The sequence below is a fragment of the Hemibagrus wyckioides genome, linkage group LG18, assembly GCF_019097595.1.
Source record: "Hemibagrus wyckioides isolate EC202008001 linkage group LG18, SWU_Hwy_1.0, whole genome shotgun sequence".
Lineage (NCBI taxonomy): Eukaryota > Metazoa > Chordata > Actinopteri > Siluriformes > Bagridae > Hemibagrus > Hemibagrus wyckioides.
The window spans coordinates 24,497,918-24,513,281 of record NC_080727.1 but is presented as its reverse complement, the minus strand read 5'-3'; the positions used below and the strand labels follow the sequence as shown (position 1 = coordinate 24,513,281).

The following is a 15,364-nucleotide window of genomic DNA, read 5'->3' as shown; positions in this document are numbered from 1 at the left end:
AACAGAAAGAGAGAATACATGAGAACAGAAATAGACAAGATGGCAGAAAAGAAAGGTGAGTCCATCTGGCCACTTCAGGGTTAATTCGACAAAACTTTTCCCAGAGTTCTAAAGGAACCCAAAATGGCACAGAGGAACAACCTGATTAATCAGAGAGAAAAATGAGAGCAGGAGAATGGAAGTGAATGGAGGTTGCTACAGAAGCAGAGGGTGGCCAAGCACAGATGGAAGCGTGATATACCAAGCAGATTGGTATTACTGTCATCCTGCCTATGACTAATGGCAGGGCTAACCATAATAACAAACTAGCGCTCTATAGTAATCTTTCACTGGCATGACCACCGAATGAAAAAGACACGACTTCCCTGCTCTTTCCCTTCCAACCTGACGATCTTCAGAAGGCAAAAGAAATGTTGCTGTGTGAACTCTTTCCTTTAGTGATTTCATTACACAGCACTTCAGAGATGAATCAACTGAATCGTATCAGTGGAGAAATTCTTTTAATAAAAAGCTGCAGAGAGAGCAGTAATTATGTGCATTTTTATAAAGTCACTTAATCCCTACTAGTTTGGAAGGAAACCGAATTATCAAAGAGTCGTTGTTTCGCTATCGTCACTTTTCCCACACTCACTTATTTTTCTAATCTGCTTCTAGGCAGGCTGCGTGAAAAAAGACGCCTGTTATTACGTTCGGTAATTATATAGCGGGTTAAAAAAAGAAAAGAAAGGAAAAAAACCCTAAAGATTAAACCAAGTTTACGATGCATGGAAAGTGCTGCTTAAGAAAAAAAAAAAAAACATATTTTACTTTCGAGTTTCTAATTTGACGTCTGTTCTGTAAATACAATCACGGCCATTTCAGCTGAAAACACTGCCGTTGCATCAATTTACAGAATGAATGCTGTTAGCTCACCAGTGCATAAATAAGCAGAAAATGGCATAAACAATTTAATCATGTAAAAACCTTTCTACCTGATTTAAAACCTAACTGAAAACTCATTGCTTTCACCAATATAATCATTTATTGCACCCTATACCTATACTAGCATTTTTATCTTTTAATTAACGGAATTAACCAATTAAAGGAAAAAAAAACTAAAATGTATTAGAAAGCCATCAAAACAGCAAAAATGTGACTTCTAGAAGTCTCTAGAGCTTTACTGGAGAGATGAAAGCTGTTCTGTTTCCTCAGTGGGTGTAATGTCACTCTTTTAACTGAGTGTGAAAGCCAGACCACAGGATTAACACAATATTCATCCTCATAAAACCACCGAGTGAAGCCCATGCCTTGTTACAGGCGGCGGGGCCAACCTGGAATAGACCACACCCACCAGGCTAAAAAAACTTACTGATTTGCAGTGGCATTAACATCTACACACAATATAACAGGGCTGTCCTGTTTGTCCTTTAATTTATCACCATTTTGTTTTTTTTCCGCATCTGTCCAAGCTGTACCGTATATTTTCTGTATTTTCTGTTTTGATTTTCCTCTGTGGAATAAATCAAATCAACAGTGATATTTAAGAACTTAGCAAAAATGATCTAATTTGCTAGTGTTAGATATTAGATTTTACTGACTCTAGAGAATTAATACACATACCTTCCATTCACAATGTTAAATCTCAGATCATTTTGTGGCTTCTGGTTTTTAAACACATTGAGAGTGCAGAAAAAAGGCGATTCTATTCAGCTAAATTATGATATTGTGAGTTATTCAAGTCTACCTCTCAAAGAGACTCCTGTAGGGGTAGAACCGATACGCTAACTCGCCCCATAGCAATAACCGCATGACCAGTACATTATCGAATAAATGCTGTGAGATGTTTCAAGAAATTTAAAAAACAAACTGAAATATAATATAGATGCAAAAGTGTATATTTTGTTTCTAACTTGAACACTAACTTGCTCTATTTAACATTGTGAACCAGTCGTGAATATCTATTATCAATCTAACAATCATATACATATCTAATATAAATAGCCTACTAGTTATAATATATTATTACATTAAGTGGTATTAAATTAAAATTTTCATTGATCATTTTAAGAAAACTACTGATTAAAGATGCTAAAGATAACCCTTCTTGCTTCTTCAAGATAAACCTTGAATCCATGTGAATGGTATAAATTTGTCTTAAATTGGAGGTAACAGAATTTAAAACTTTAATGCAAATCTGTAATATCTGCCTTTCTGCTGTTTTAAAATGCACATGCAGTCACTGTGGTGATTTTAGGTTTCATTAAATCACACAATAGAAGCTAAACTAATATTCACTATATGGCCAAACATATGCAAACTCCTGATCTCACTGACCTTCCCCAAACTGCTGCCATAACGTTGGAAGAAGATATTTTTTATAGAAAGCACAATTGTATAGGATGTGTCTTTATGGGCTGTGACAGCTTCTCTTCACTGGAACTTACAGACCCAAACCTGTCCCAGCATGACAATGCCTTTGTGCACAAAACACAATCCATGAGGACATTATTTCCCAAGGTTGTAGTGGAAAAATTCAAATAGCCTGCACAAACCCCTGACCTCAACCCCATTAAACACCTTTGGGAATGAACTGGAAGACGTTCAAAAAACTTGTCACATGACATCAGTGCCTGACCTCACTAATGCTCTTGTAACGGAATGATCACAAATCCCCACAGCTACGCTCCAGAATCTAATGGAAAGCCTTCAGAGAAGAGTGGAGGTTATTATAACAGTTAAAGGAGAACTAAATCTGGAACGAGACATTAAACAAGCAGATATGGGTTTGATGTCCACACACTTTTGGCCAAATAGTGACTGCATTCACACTGTCCTGTACAATACTGGATTTCTTAAATCACATTTATTTACAGGGGACAACAGTGTGCAATTTGGTGCATTTGACACGCCCAGTCCTCTTTAAAGAGGGTTAATGAATCAGTTCACTCTTCTTCTGCAGGTGAAATCTAAAAGTTTTAGATGTAAATATTATTTAAACAGTAACTGGATTTCTCTCAGTTTCTCCTCAGCAGATTTGAAGGATTTTGATGTAAACAATTTAAGGATATACTTAAAATATATCTGTTTGAGATAAAATATAAAAAGGTCAAAACTAAAAAAAAAAAAAAAAACTTATGTTCCTATCATGGTCATATAATTAGGAAAACAGAGAAAACTCTGCCTGCTTTGAGGTGAATCTAAAGTTTTCAATAATTCTTTATACAAGAGATAAACAGATCCAAGGAGAATTTTGTAATCTAAATCTCCATATGAAGCAGGGCTTTAGCCTATCAACTGAAGACAACACTCAGAATGGATGCACATGCCAGCATTTTGGCACTGGCAGGAAGTGGAGGGGGCGAAAGGGGTGGACAGAGGGATGCTGGACAGTCAGACTGCAGGGAGCAGTGGTGGAGCTGGAGTCAGACATTAGCCAAGCAACTCTCAGCACACTTTGGCTCAATCTTTCTATCTTTCTTCACACACACACACACACACACACACAATGACAGGCAACACATTTGCTAGGTGAAGGATCCTGATTATGGCGTGGTCTGCTGCTGGACTAAGGGTCGGTGAGGGAGTGTGAGTTCCACAGTTATGTGGCACAGAGAGAAACAAAGAGTGGTACTTACTGACAGGGAGCGTTTTAAAAGTCTCTGGAGGACAGCTTTCTCCTTCACCCTTGCCGTTGATAGCGGACATCATGACCTCATATTCGGTCTCTGGCTTGAGCCCGACGATGGTGATGGAGCTGATGCCTGAGGAACGATAGGTTTTCTGATAAACAGGCTGACACCATAGCACTGATTGAAAGAAATTGCTTGGTGATATGGGTGTGTGTAAAAGCCTGAGGCACATCCAAAAATAATTCTCTGAAGCTTCATAAATAATAAAGTAAAACATTTCTAAACAATAAAACAGCTGATAAAGGTTTTAAATAAATCACAATTTGCAATTTTTCATCAATACAGTCTCTCTCTCTCTCTCTCTCTCTCTCTCACACACACACACAGAGTTTTGTGATGAAATTGGCTTGTGGGTTGTTGCAGGCTTCTTACAGACTCTTCCGTCTCTGCCGGTAAAATTCCAGATAGATTTCCCTACACTGAATTTGTTAGAAAGAAAAAAGGTTTTGAAGTTGACTTTTTTATCCACACATTAAGCCTAAAACTAGAATATCTGGAATAAATGTCTAGACTTTTTCTAATCTTCATTTGTCTAGATTTGGTGAGTCCGTGCCCAGTGTGACTCGGATTCTTCTTGTTAGCTCTCAGGAGAAGTGTGCTCTTCTGCTGTTTCCCTCTCATCCACCTCCAGCTTTGGCGGTGTCATGTGCTCTGTGATGCTTTTCTGCTCATCACGGTTGTTCAGAGTGTTTATTTAAGTTACTGTAGCCCTCCTGTCAACTCGAACCTATTCTCCTCTGATCTCTCCCACTGACAAGCTGTTTCTGCCCACAGACCTGCCACTGACTGGACGTGTGTTTTATTTTTGTTCTCACTATTCTGTTTAAACTCTAGACTCTGCAGTGTGTGAAAATTCCAGGGGATCAGCAGTTTATGACATACTCAAACCATCCTGTCTGGCACCAGCAAGCATGCAGTGGTCAGTGTCATTGTGATCACAGTGAAGTGAACATTACCTGGAGCTCTTGACCTGTAAGCACAAGTTTCCACATTCTACTGCTGATTGTATGATAGGTCTATAGGGGGAAAGGTGTTCCTAATAAAGTCTATCTACCTACCTACCTTTCCACCCACCCACCCACACACAACCAACTGCCTACCTACCTACCTAAACCCAACCAACCAACTACCTACCTACCTACCTACCTACCTATACACCCACCCACCCACCCAACCAACTACCTACCTACCTACCTACCCACCCACCTACCTACTTACCTACCTACCTACCTAAATAATAATGCTCCACACTTCCCCAATATTAAAAGTGATAGACAACAGTCAGAGGTTGAAAGTAATGATGAACACTGCGTAATTTTAGTTCTTTTAGGTTCTTTTCTTTACCAGCTTGTCTGTGGAAAATGTTAAATTCCTGACAGCTTTGTCGTGTCTGTCTGTAAAATTTTTTTAACTACTTTAAAAAAAAGTACTTTTCAGATTTTTTTCATAAACATCTGTGATTCCAACCACCCCATGCTTTATATAGAAAGATTAGCAGTTAAGACATTTATAATAAAGCACAATAATAATATAATCAATATTAATTAACTTTAGCTATAAATTTACAAAACAAAATCGATATCTTGAAATAAACAGTGAAAACAGGCAAGTTTAAACAAGTCCAGTCCACTCTAATCTGGACTGAAAACATCACTCTGGCTCACGTTCCTAATGCGTTCCTCATGAGATCTGCGTCACTGTGCTGTTCCTCACCAGACAGATTTGTACCTTCTCACTTGTGTGATGTACAGAATAGAGATGGGAAGCTAATTTGTTGCTGATGTTGTGATGAAATTAGCACCAGGGAATAGTGTCTGTTCATCTGCTCACAGCATTCTTCCACACACCATCACACTGCACCGAGCGCCAGAGGGACGAGCTCCGGCAGTGCGGCCAGGAATATTTTACAGAGGAGATTTTGAGTTAAAGAACTAGAAATGGAGTTGAGGGTGAGGGCATGTTTGTGTGAACAGCAGCGGTGTAAGGAGGTGTGTGACATCCTGTATTTTCTTTAGATGTCACATTTGACTAATTACAACAAAATGCTGCCCCCAGGCTTGTTCTGACTGGCTAAAGAGAGAGAGAGAGAGAAAGAAAGAGAGACAGAGAGTAGAGGGAGAGTGAGAGCAATAGAGACAGACAGATCGAGACAGAGAGATAGAGCATCCTCTCAGCTACATTATTTGGACACTAACCAAATGCAGTGCATTATAGTATTTCCAAAGAGAGCAGGATACACTCTGCTTTTTGGGATTTCATTAGGAAAGAAAGGTACATGGGGAGATCTGGTAGAGTGAGGCATACTCCAGGGGTAGCTGTAGTGCTCCCTTATCCCCAAGTGTACAGGTTTGTTTTATTTTAACACACAAATGTGTTTGTATGCACGTCTCAAGCTTGTTCTCGAGAATGTCCCATGGAGGACTGGCTGACGGAGTGGGCTGTCAGCAAAGACTGAGCTGACATATTCCCCCTGGAGACAGACATTGGACAGCTTCAAACAAACAGACCACATTTCAGCCTCTGACAAGAGCTCGCTTACTTAGTATTCATCCAAAGCATATGTCGTACCCACTATTGTGCGCTCTATTTTTAGTAGATTTTATATTATACTTTACGCCTGCTGTAAACGGCTCCTGTGGAACAGCAGTGTTCTGCCAGTGGAAAGAAAAGAGCTTCGATTGGCAAAGGTATTGGGAAGGGTTGAGTGGAGTGTTCGTGGGAGGTCATGGTGACACTGAGTCATTAGGACGGTTATTTTTCACATTCTTCCACCAGAGGTCATTTGGTGGTTTGTATAAATGTTCAGGTTAACCCTTACCACACCAGCACCGCAGATCCACTACTCCTTGGTTCTGTGTGTAGTTTCTTCCCTAGATAATGCACTCTAGCAAGCTTTAGTGTGATGACATGGACCAAATTCTGTCTTCTGTCATTTAACTGTTGTACAAATGTGTTCATACTGTGGTGCAAGTCCAATCACAGGTTTATATTACCATGATCAGTCTAAAGTTGTTCTAGATTGCGCCATTGAGAGCTGGTTGTTTAAGACATGGACTGCTACAGAACTCTGGTACATTAGTTGGATTCATCAGATAGACCTTTATTTTTTCACAGTAAACTATATACACATAAAGATTATGGGTCTGAGGTTTTTTTTATCATACACATATGAAGTGCTGAAGCTCCACCCACTCCACTTACATAACATACAGAATAGGTAATGTAGGCTAACATTACACATGGACATTATAATGAGCTCAGAGTTAACAAAAGTGTTATCCTTTCTTACCTATTTATGTATTTTCTTTACCTCCCCTGTTTTTCTCAATCTGTCAATTCTTAGCCAGCGCTCCTCTATTTTCAACACGTGAAGCTAAGATGAGAAAATCTAACCTCTTCCGCGGACATGAGCTCACAGACCTCCCTGACTGGCTAGTGTTGCTGTGATTGACAGGAGAAAAGAGACTATGCCATCTCTCCCACCCAGACTGCATGGCCAATTTTCTCCCTTGGCTCTCGGACATGGATGGTTGTGACATCATCGTTCCTACAGTAACGACTAGGAAACTTTAATTTGGACACTTCACATAATTAGATAAAAAAAAGGAGAATAAATTTTGAAGGAATCTCCAGTGTCAGGGTTTTCCAGCACAGGAACGCCTTGAGGCTGGAGGATGCTGACTTTGTGTTTTCTCTTTGACACGACACGCCGTGTGTTTTCTGTGCTCTTATTAGATTCAAGAAAGACAAAAAAATGTGATGTTTAAGAATGATAGTTTTATGACAGGTTCCTTTACATTGTTTGCAGAGCTTCTTGGTGTATTCCTTGCTTTATAGTTACTGTGATCCATGTTTAATTTGGCTTTCCATATATTCCTATAATTTCCATATAATCACAAACTAGTAACAAAAATATTTCTTAACATTTCTCATTGGAGTAAAAAGACAGTAGACTTGTACTTTATGTGTATTTAGTGTATTTACGATTCTGTAAAACCCCAGAAGGTCCCTCAGATGTTATTTTTCTCTTCCTCTTTGGCAGCGTTTTTGTGTTTATGCCTCTTCTGTTTCTAAATTAGCATGGTCACGCTTGCTTATGTATCTCTACACACTTTCATATCTTGTTATGCCGTTTACTGGTCAAGTGAAAGGTCAGCGTTTCTGTTTTAGATCTTGTGAGAAGTGTTATTTTTTCTCTAACTCTTGACTTGACTTTTCACAGCAAGCTACTTGAGAGGTTGTTTTTTTTTTGCCTGGAATAAGACTCAAAGTACACAATTTGAAAGCAATATAAATGCAAACACTTGAGCTTACTAAGGATAAAGATAACTGTTCACTTAGACCCAGTTGCTGAAACAGTGTGCTATAACGCTGTAAAAAGCCAAATAATAAACACTGACGTCTGTTTTATAGATAATCGTAAAAAATTACATTCTTAGAATTTAAAGCTAATTTATAAAGCGCCATTGCAGTTCATTAAGAAATAAAACTTGACAGGGGCAAGGTGATTATTTTCCTATAAAAGCACAGGCTTTTAATCCTCTTACACTACAGGACTTTTACAGATTTTATTTATTAAACAGAATTCATAATCCGTTTTTAGACAATACATAAAAGCACAATCCTCTCTAAACTGAAGGCTTTTCCACTGACGAGTAGGAAGCACTGATACTGGAGATTCCATACATAAAAATCCTCATAGAATACTTCACCATCTCCACCATGTGAATCCTCTTGTTTCTTCAGACTGTCCCCTTAAACAAGTCTCTCTCTCCTGTAGCTGCATTACAAATGATACTGCACACTATACCCTTACACTGTGCACTCTAGCATCTAGTGTATGAATCTGAGGAAGGCAGTACGTTAGGAACACTAACTTTTTTCCGATTGGAAGTATAAGCCATTTTGCAGTCGATGGCAAATGATGTCAAATGCATGTAACGCAACGCCACTGGCTCTAGCAGAATATGTTTAAAAATGTTAAATTAACTAATTTGTAAAAGGCCTTCACATCATCAGCCATCATGAATTCTATTTCTCATTCAGCATCAATACCTTGTAGCCCCGCCCCTCTTCCACTTCATAAACTAAGCTGCAAGTGTTGAGTGAATAACATGTCTAAAATTCTATTACACACTTTTTTTTAAGTGAATAAGTGCATTATGCTGGTACTTGAAGCATACATTCTCTTGTCACAGACTATTAGTGTGAACACACTACTCACACTATTTATACTACAAAACACTATAGAATAGTGCACAAGTCTGCGATTTGGGACACACACGCACTGATTAAACGATAGAAAAGATAAGATATTAGAATGAGTGTGTGAATATGGCCATGTGATTTGACCTGAAGATGGACTACTGTCAGATCTGCTGCTACAGAAAATTCACAGACATCTTTTAACCAATCAGAATTGAGATTTTAACAGTGCTGTGGGATAACGATATAAATTATCTATAATAATCTATTATATTTGTCGTGTGTGTGTGTGTGTGTGTGTGAAGACATTTACCCTCCTCCGCGATGTACACTTTGCTAACCCAGTCTTGACCCTTTGTCCTCCACTCAGCCTTGTACTTGAGAACAGGAACTCCTCCGTCAGACTCGGGCTCTTCAAACTCCACCATGGCTGTGCTGGGATACGGTTCAACACGCTCGATAACCGGAGCCGATGGCACGTCTACACGACAAACACACAACACATGGGTAACATACAGCAATCCTGATGGCTGTAAAGTTACTCTATTATCCTTTTTTTGCTCCTACTAGGTGATATAACTTATATAGTCTACTGCTGCAGTACATTTGGTATCATTTTTTTCATTAGCATAATTTCTGCCATAGAGTCAAACTGATGAAATTATGCTAGTTTTGAGGAAAATGGCTACACGGTTTTAAAATCCTCGTTTGAACCTGATTACTTCTCTAAAAGTTTATCTGCAGTCATAATTCAATTTTTACCAAAATTTTTATTGCTGAGCTTATCCACTATAGAACAGCAGTGCACTGTGCACATTTTTTGGTGGTGTTATTAAGAGAGCTAGTTACTTTAGTTTACCAGAACATTTGGGAAATGAACTTTCTTAAAAAATATTAATAAAGTGAATTATAAGGTTTCAGCATTAAACACTTTAATATAATCACCTCACTATGAGTAATTTGGGTCTTTTCTTAGTGTTTATGGGAAGTTACACTACTTTAACTTGATGTGAGAACAAACACAGGACACACAGGACCACTAGAGAAGACTAGCGTTATTGTAGCAGCTGTGACTGGAAGAACAAATCGATGTGTATGTGGATTTCAAGGTTTCTGATATAATTCTGATAGATAATTACCAGCTGTATAAGCTAGTTTCCCTTTTTTTATTGTTGTTGTGGTATTTTTTCTTTTTAAGCTAAAGCCTTTGCTACTGCCCAGACAAAAATGCTAGTGTCCATTATCACTCACATCATGCTCTTTTATGCTAGCAGCGAGATATTACTCCCAACACGAACTAATAAACAAATTAATACTGAAATCTTGTGAAAAATCCTACCATATGCTGCTACCATAAAGAAGCACTGGATTTCTGTTGGAAGCTAGCATTGCTGTAATGTCAGTAACTGGAAAAACGAAGCTACTTGTAAGTGAATTAGAAGGTTTCAACCTTATATACTGAAATATAATATATTCTTCATGATACTGTATAGTTTAACAATTTACAGGACTGTTCCAGGAAGCTACATTACTGCTATCTCCATGCTAGACATAACATTAAACAAAGCCAGAGAAGTGCTGGTGGCAATTAGCATTACTGAAGAGTTAGGGATTTGTGCAAAGTAAGACTAGAGTTAATTACAAATAACAAAACTGCAAAGGCTTAAAGCTCAAAACTCTGCACAGTGTCGAACTCCAGCACCATGAAGGAGAAGAACAGAAGGAAATCACATTAAGTAATTAGTGGTGTGTTATAAAAGCAGTTTGAAGGTACAGATTAAAAACTTCTGTTAAGAAATCATGTACACTATATTGCCAAAGGTTTTAAAGCATCTGAGTTTACATGCAAGCGAACTTTAATGATGTCTTTTTGGACGTTGCTTTTTGCACCCTAGGGGTCATCCCCAAACTCTTCCCACAAAGTTGGGAGCATGAAATTGTCCAAAATGTCTCGGTATGCTGAAGCATTAAGAGTTCCTTTCACTGGACCTAAGGGGCCAAGCCCAACCCCTGAACCCCTCCACCAAACTTTACACTTGGCACAATGCAGTCAGGCAAATATCGTTCTCCTGGCAAGCTCCAAAAACCCAGACTCGTCCATCAGATCGTCAGACAGAGAAGAGTGATTGGTCACTCCAGAGAACACATCTACCCTGCTCTAGAGTCCAGTGGCGGCTGCTTTACACCACTGCACACGTTTGGAGTTTGGAGGTCTGTAGCTATTGACTCTTTTGACACACTTGAATTCAGTGAGCTCCTGAGAGCGAGCCATTCTCTCACAAATGTGTGTAGAAGCAGTCTGCATGCCTAGGTGCTGGATTTTATACACCTATGGCAATGGGAGAGCTTGGAACACCTGAATTCAGTGATTTGGAGGGGTGCCCCAAAACATTTGACAATATAGTGTATGTAGTAATTATTTCTGATAATCATAAGAAAATTTATAGATTTAAGGTGGAATTGTTCCAGACTGGTGGACATGCACTCTTTACAAATTATTTATAACTTGGATTCAGATGGAACAAAAATCCCAAAGATTTGAAGATAATAATGACATGTGTATAACAGTTCTGTTTGATTTTAAACTAGAGTACAGCATATTAGATCTCAACACAGTAAATCACATGACTAAGGTTAAACAAAGAGGAAGTAAAAAAATAAAAATATTGTTTATATTAAACTCTAAGACTAAATCGCTGATTCAGTTGACAATTTCTGCACTGCTTTTATTTTTCTCAAATATTTTTTCTCAAATAAAAGCTTTCATAAAGGAACACTTTAGAGAAATAATAAAAGTCAGGCTTTTTCAATTTAGGTGCTCATTGGGCAAATGGGGAATTGTGGACGCGTGGAGGAAGATGAGGAAAGGCGCCATGCCTGCACTGTCCATCGCACAGAGTCTAAATAATCGTCTCTAAGCCACCCACGCTGGTTCACGGCTGACCCACTTTACAGAGTGTCAGAAATATCTGAGCTGGCGGCATCTCTTACTGTCTGCTGTTCAGCCTGGAAATGATGTCCCGCTGCGTTTATTACTCCAGAGCCTCAACCCAAAAAACTACATGCACAGCTTCTATTGCTGCAGCTAAACCGTTTCTGTTTGAGGGTAAATTACCTTCTGATTGCCTGCCATTTTCAAAATTAGCAGGAAGGATTTAGAGGTGGTTATAGGACATTAAACTACTTTCTATAAAATACATGTCTAATGAAATGTTTAAATTTCAGTGCCGGTTCCAGTACAACTGTGTTTCATAGTAGCCTGGAGTACACACACACACACACACACACACACCATAATGCTAGTTTCCATCATCAGTCATCACTCTCATGCTCCATACAACGATAACTAATAAACAAATTATACTGCAGAGGTAAACACTAAAATCTTGTAATTCAGTACTCTTTGAATCTTGGTGCTAGCATAAAGAAACACACGTGTTCTGCTGGTGAAAACTAGCATTGCTGTAGCAGCTGAGACTGGAACAATAAATCAACTTTTAAGTGAATTTCATCATTAAAGTTTCATACAGAAACAAGTGACAGTAACTAAAGCTAAGAGAATTACAAAATTTTAGCTGTATGACGTATTTTACCTGTTTTCTGCAATGCTACATTACTGATAGCATAACATGATGTAGCATGTGTACATAAACTCAAATACAGACCTGCTGAGATTAACATGAACTCCTTCGAGTCGCTGCCGATCACATTGGTGGCTGTGCAGTTGTAGCTCCCGAAGTCGCTCTGGGATTCAGGAGTGACCTGAAAGCAAGCAGAAAAGAAGTGAGAGAAAGAATGCATCACGCTGCTGTGTGTTCTGACCTCACATGACACACAGAGTTGGCTTTTCGGCTGGATGGATTCTAGGAAGCTCACGGTCAGGGCACTTGCAGTGGCCTTTTATTCTTCGCTTGTAGCAGTCATCTCGCTTGATAATTATTGAACGAGTCGGAGAAAAAAAGTAAGAGAGAGGGAGTTTGAGAGACAGATAGAGGATAGCGGTGGCACCATTAGCTCCAGCAGCCTGGGAAAGTGTGCCGCTAGTACAGGGACTTTCTGTCACCGAGAACATTGTGAGCTCCATGAAATGGCCTGAAAACCTGACAACAGTGTGCACACAATTTCTCCCTCTTCTTCTCTATCCCTAGCAGGATCTGTCACTAGCAGGATTTTTTTAATATTTCCAGGAGGGATACGATGACTGGCATTTAAAAAACAAACAAACAAACAAAATTTAAATGAGATTTTGTTTCATTAATTAATTTAATCATGTCATATTTGTTGGTCTGTTTGTCTGTTTATTCAGTGAGGTTTTGTTTTGCTTCCATGGCAAATGACAACACTGTTTATGCAGGCATTATTGAGAAAACAGTATAATTAGCATAATTAATGTAATAAGTTGCCTATGAGGGGAAACAAAACAATGAGAAAATCATGCTGTTGTAGAAACAAAATTATATATATTACTCAGCAGTGTCATTAAGTTGATCGAGCGCACTACATAAAAAAGCAAACAAACAAACAAACAAAAAAATAAAAACCAGGTCATTAAACTCCAACCTCCTGAGCCGTTAGACTAATAAAGGTTTTGACAGCTGCATATTCCCCATCTACTTAATATGGAAATGGACAAATTGGGGTTCTATAATATTACATCAAGGCAAAACAAATTTATCAAAGAAAACGATACGAATGCTAATACAGTTTAGCAAATGATTCTGGCGCTCTCACATGGGCAACAGTTCTAAATGTACTTCCCCTGTAGGTCCATCTGTTACGTCTAAAAAACAACCAGGTTATATATTATACATTCACTTAATTTAAACAAAAGGACTAAATTTGTGTGTTTCACTTGTCAGTAAATGTTTTGTTCACCATCTTGTGAGACTGAGTGACTCCCTGAGCTCCAGGGTTTAAAATTTCTGCAGGATTTGTTCAGGTCTTCTGTGCACTATGACATTATCCCAAATAACAAGAGCTAACTGACATCTGCACTCGCTCAGCTAGGTAAAAAATGTTTAATATACAACATGAATGCAAAATAAGAGCGTATTTTCTGTTATTAAAGTGAGAATGAAACCTTTTTACAGGCTCCTTTTTAATCTATTCCTTTTTTTTGCTTTATTAGAAATGATGTTGGTATCAAAGGTGTGAACATGCAGTGATTATTGAATATGAAAACATTGGTGCCGCTGTAATATTCAGTGATAATTTGGCCATTTTAAGACATTCACGAATATTCATGAGCCATTTTCTAAATAATTAAAAGCTAGAGAATGGTATAATGTTGTCTTCAATCGGCTGAACTGACCTCCTGCTCATTTAATCCCTGCGGTTCAGCTCTACTCGCTTACGCCTGCTTTCACTGTGGATTTCGCTCTCAGTAATTCACATTCTAGATCTGAAATTATTTATAATGAGTACTCATTGTACTTTTTTATTCAACCCTTTAGCAAATCAAAGCCTGTGTGTACCTGGGTATACACATGAAACTACATATTCAATGCTGAACATGGACACAACAAAACAGGCACAAATTCTAAGGAGGCATTAGATGGACGCTGGACGAACCTCCAGGTAGCTCACAGTGGGTGTGTTGTAGATCTTGATGTTGGTGGTGTTTACTGCGGGCAGCTGCAGTCCATCACGAAACCACTGCACCGATGCACTTGGATGAGCCAAAGTCTCACAGGTGAGATTAGCAGCATTTCCTTCCCATGTAAACTTTGACACTGTGCCGTGGATTTTTGGAGCATCTGTAACACAAACCCCATCAAAGCATTAGTCAAGAAATTATCTAATCTAAATCTAAATCTAAATCTGACACTGTAGAGTAGTTTGCCATTGCTTAGTACTGTATTGTAGTTTCTGGAAAATATCTGTCTGTACAGATAACCTAACAGAGATGTCATTATATTCCAACGTTTAATGGAGCACCCAGGAAGCCAAAGGTGAGCCTCAGTATTATGCTACACCACCTTGCTTCATTGCAGGGATTCTGTTATCTGAGAGATTTTGGGTTTTCATTGAATGCAGCACTTTGATCCAAAAGACTCTCACAGTCACTGCCACTTTGCAAAAGTACATCCTCAGTTTCCTCTGTGTCCTGATGTTTCCGAACCTTCTGTTATCTACATTTGCCTCTGATGCCCTGTTCGCGTTTCGCCTGACCACTGCCTGTTTTTGTGCTGTGAGACTGCTTTATGTTTTTGGATTCACTGCTTGAACTGTCATTAAAAGTCACACTTGCATACATCTCAGGGTCTTTGTTGTGACATCCGGCAAGGACATTTCGATGTTATGGACTTTATCTTTCCACAAAAGTGTTTTCTGTGCCGAGCTGTCAGGCGCTACCCACTTGGCACTTGTGTAATTTGCCTGGCTGTAAAGCTGGCAGCTCGGGAGAAGAGGGCTCCACCGGGTAATTGAACTCTCTAATATTAGACCGCGAGGCACCGGAGAGTCAGCACATCTCCACGGTGCTGCTGTGA

The 15,364-nt window shown here is 38.9% G+C and overlaps 1 protein-coding gene across 4 annotated transcripts in view; it reads right to left on the bottom strand.

Moving 5' to 3' along the window:
- ncam1a (neural cell adhesion molecule 1a) overlaps positions 1-15,364 on the bottom strand; it is a 260,084-nt gene that overhangs the window by 41,741 nt on the left and 202,979 nt on the right. For all 4 annotated transcript variants that reach the window (XM_058415021.1, XM_058415019.1, XM_058415018.1 and 1 more), the window contains exons 10-13: positions 14,445-14,629; positions 12,539-12,635; positions 9,187-9,354; positions 3,615-3,740 (exon numbers count right to left, since the gene is read on the bottom strand). In XM_058415021.1, the coding sequence (XP_058271004.1) occupies positions 3,615-3,740; positions 9,187-9,354; positions 12,539-12,635; positions 14,445-14,629 (576 nt within the window). The remainder of the gene's footprint in view (positions 1-3,614; positions 3,741-9,186; positions 9,355-12,538; positions 12,636-14,444; positions 14,630-15,364) is intronic.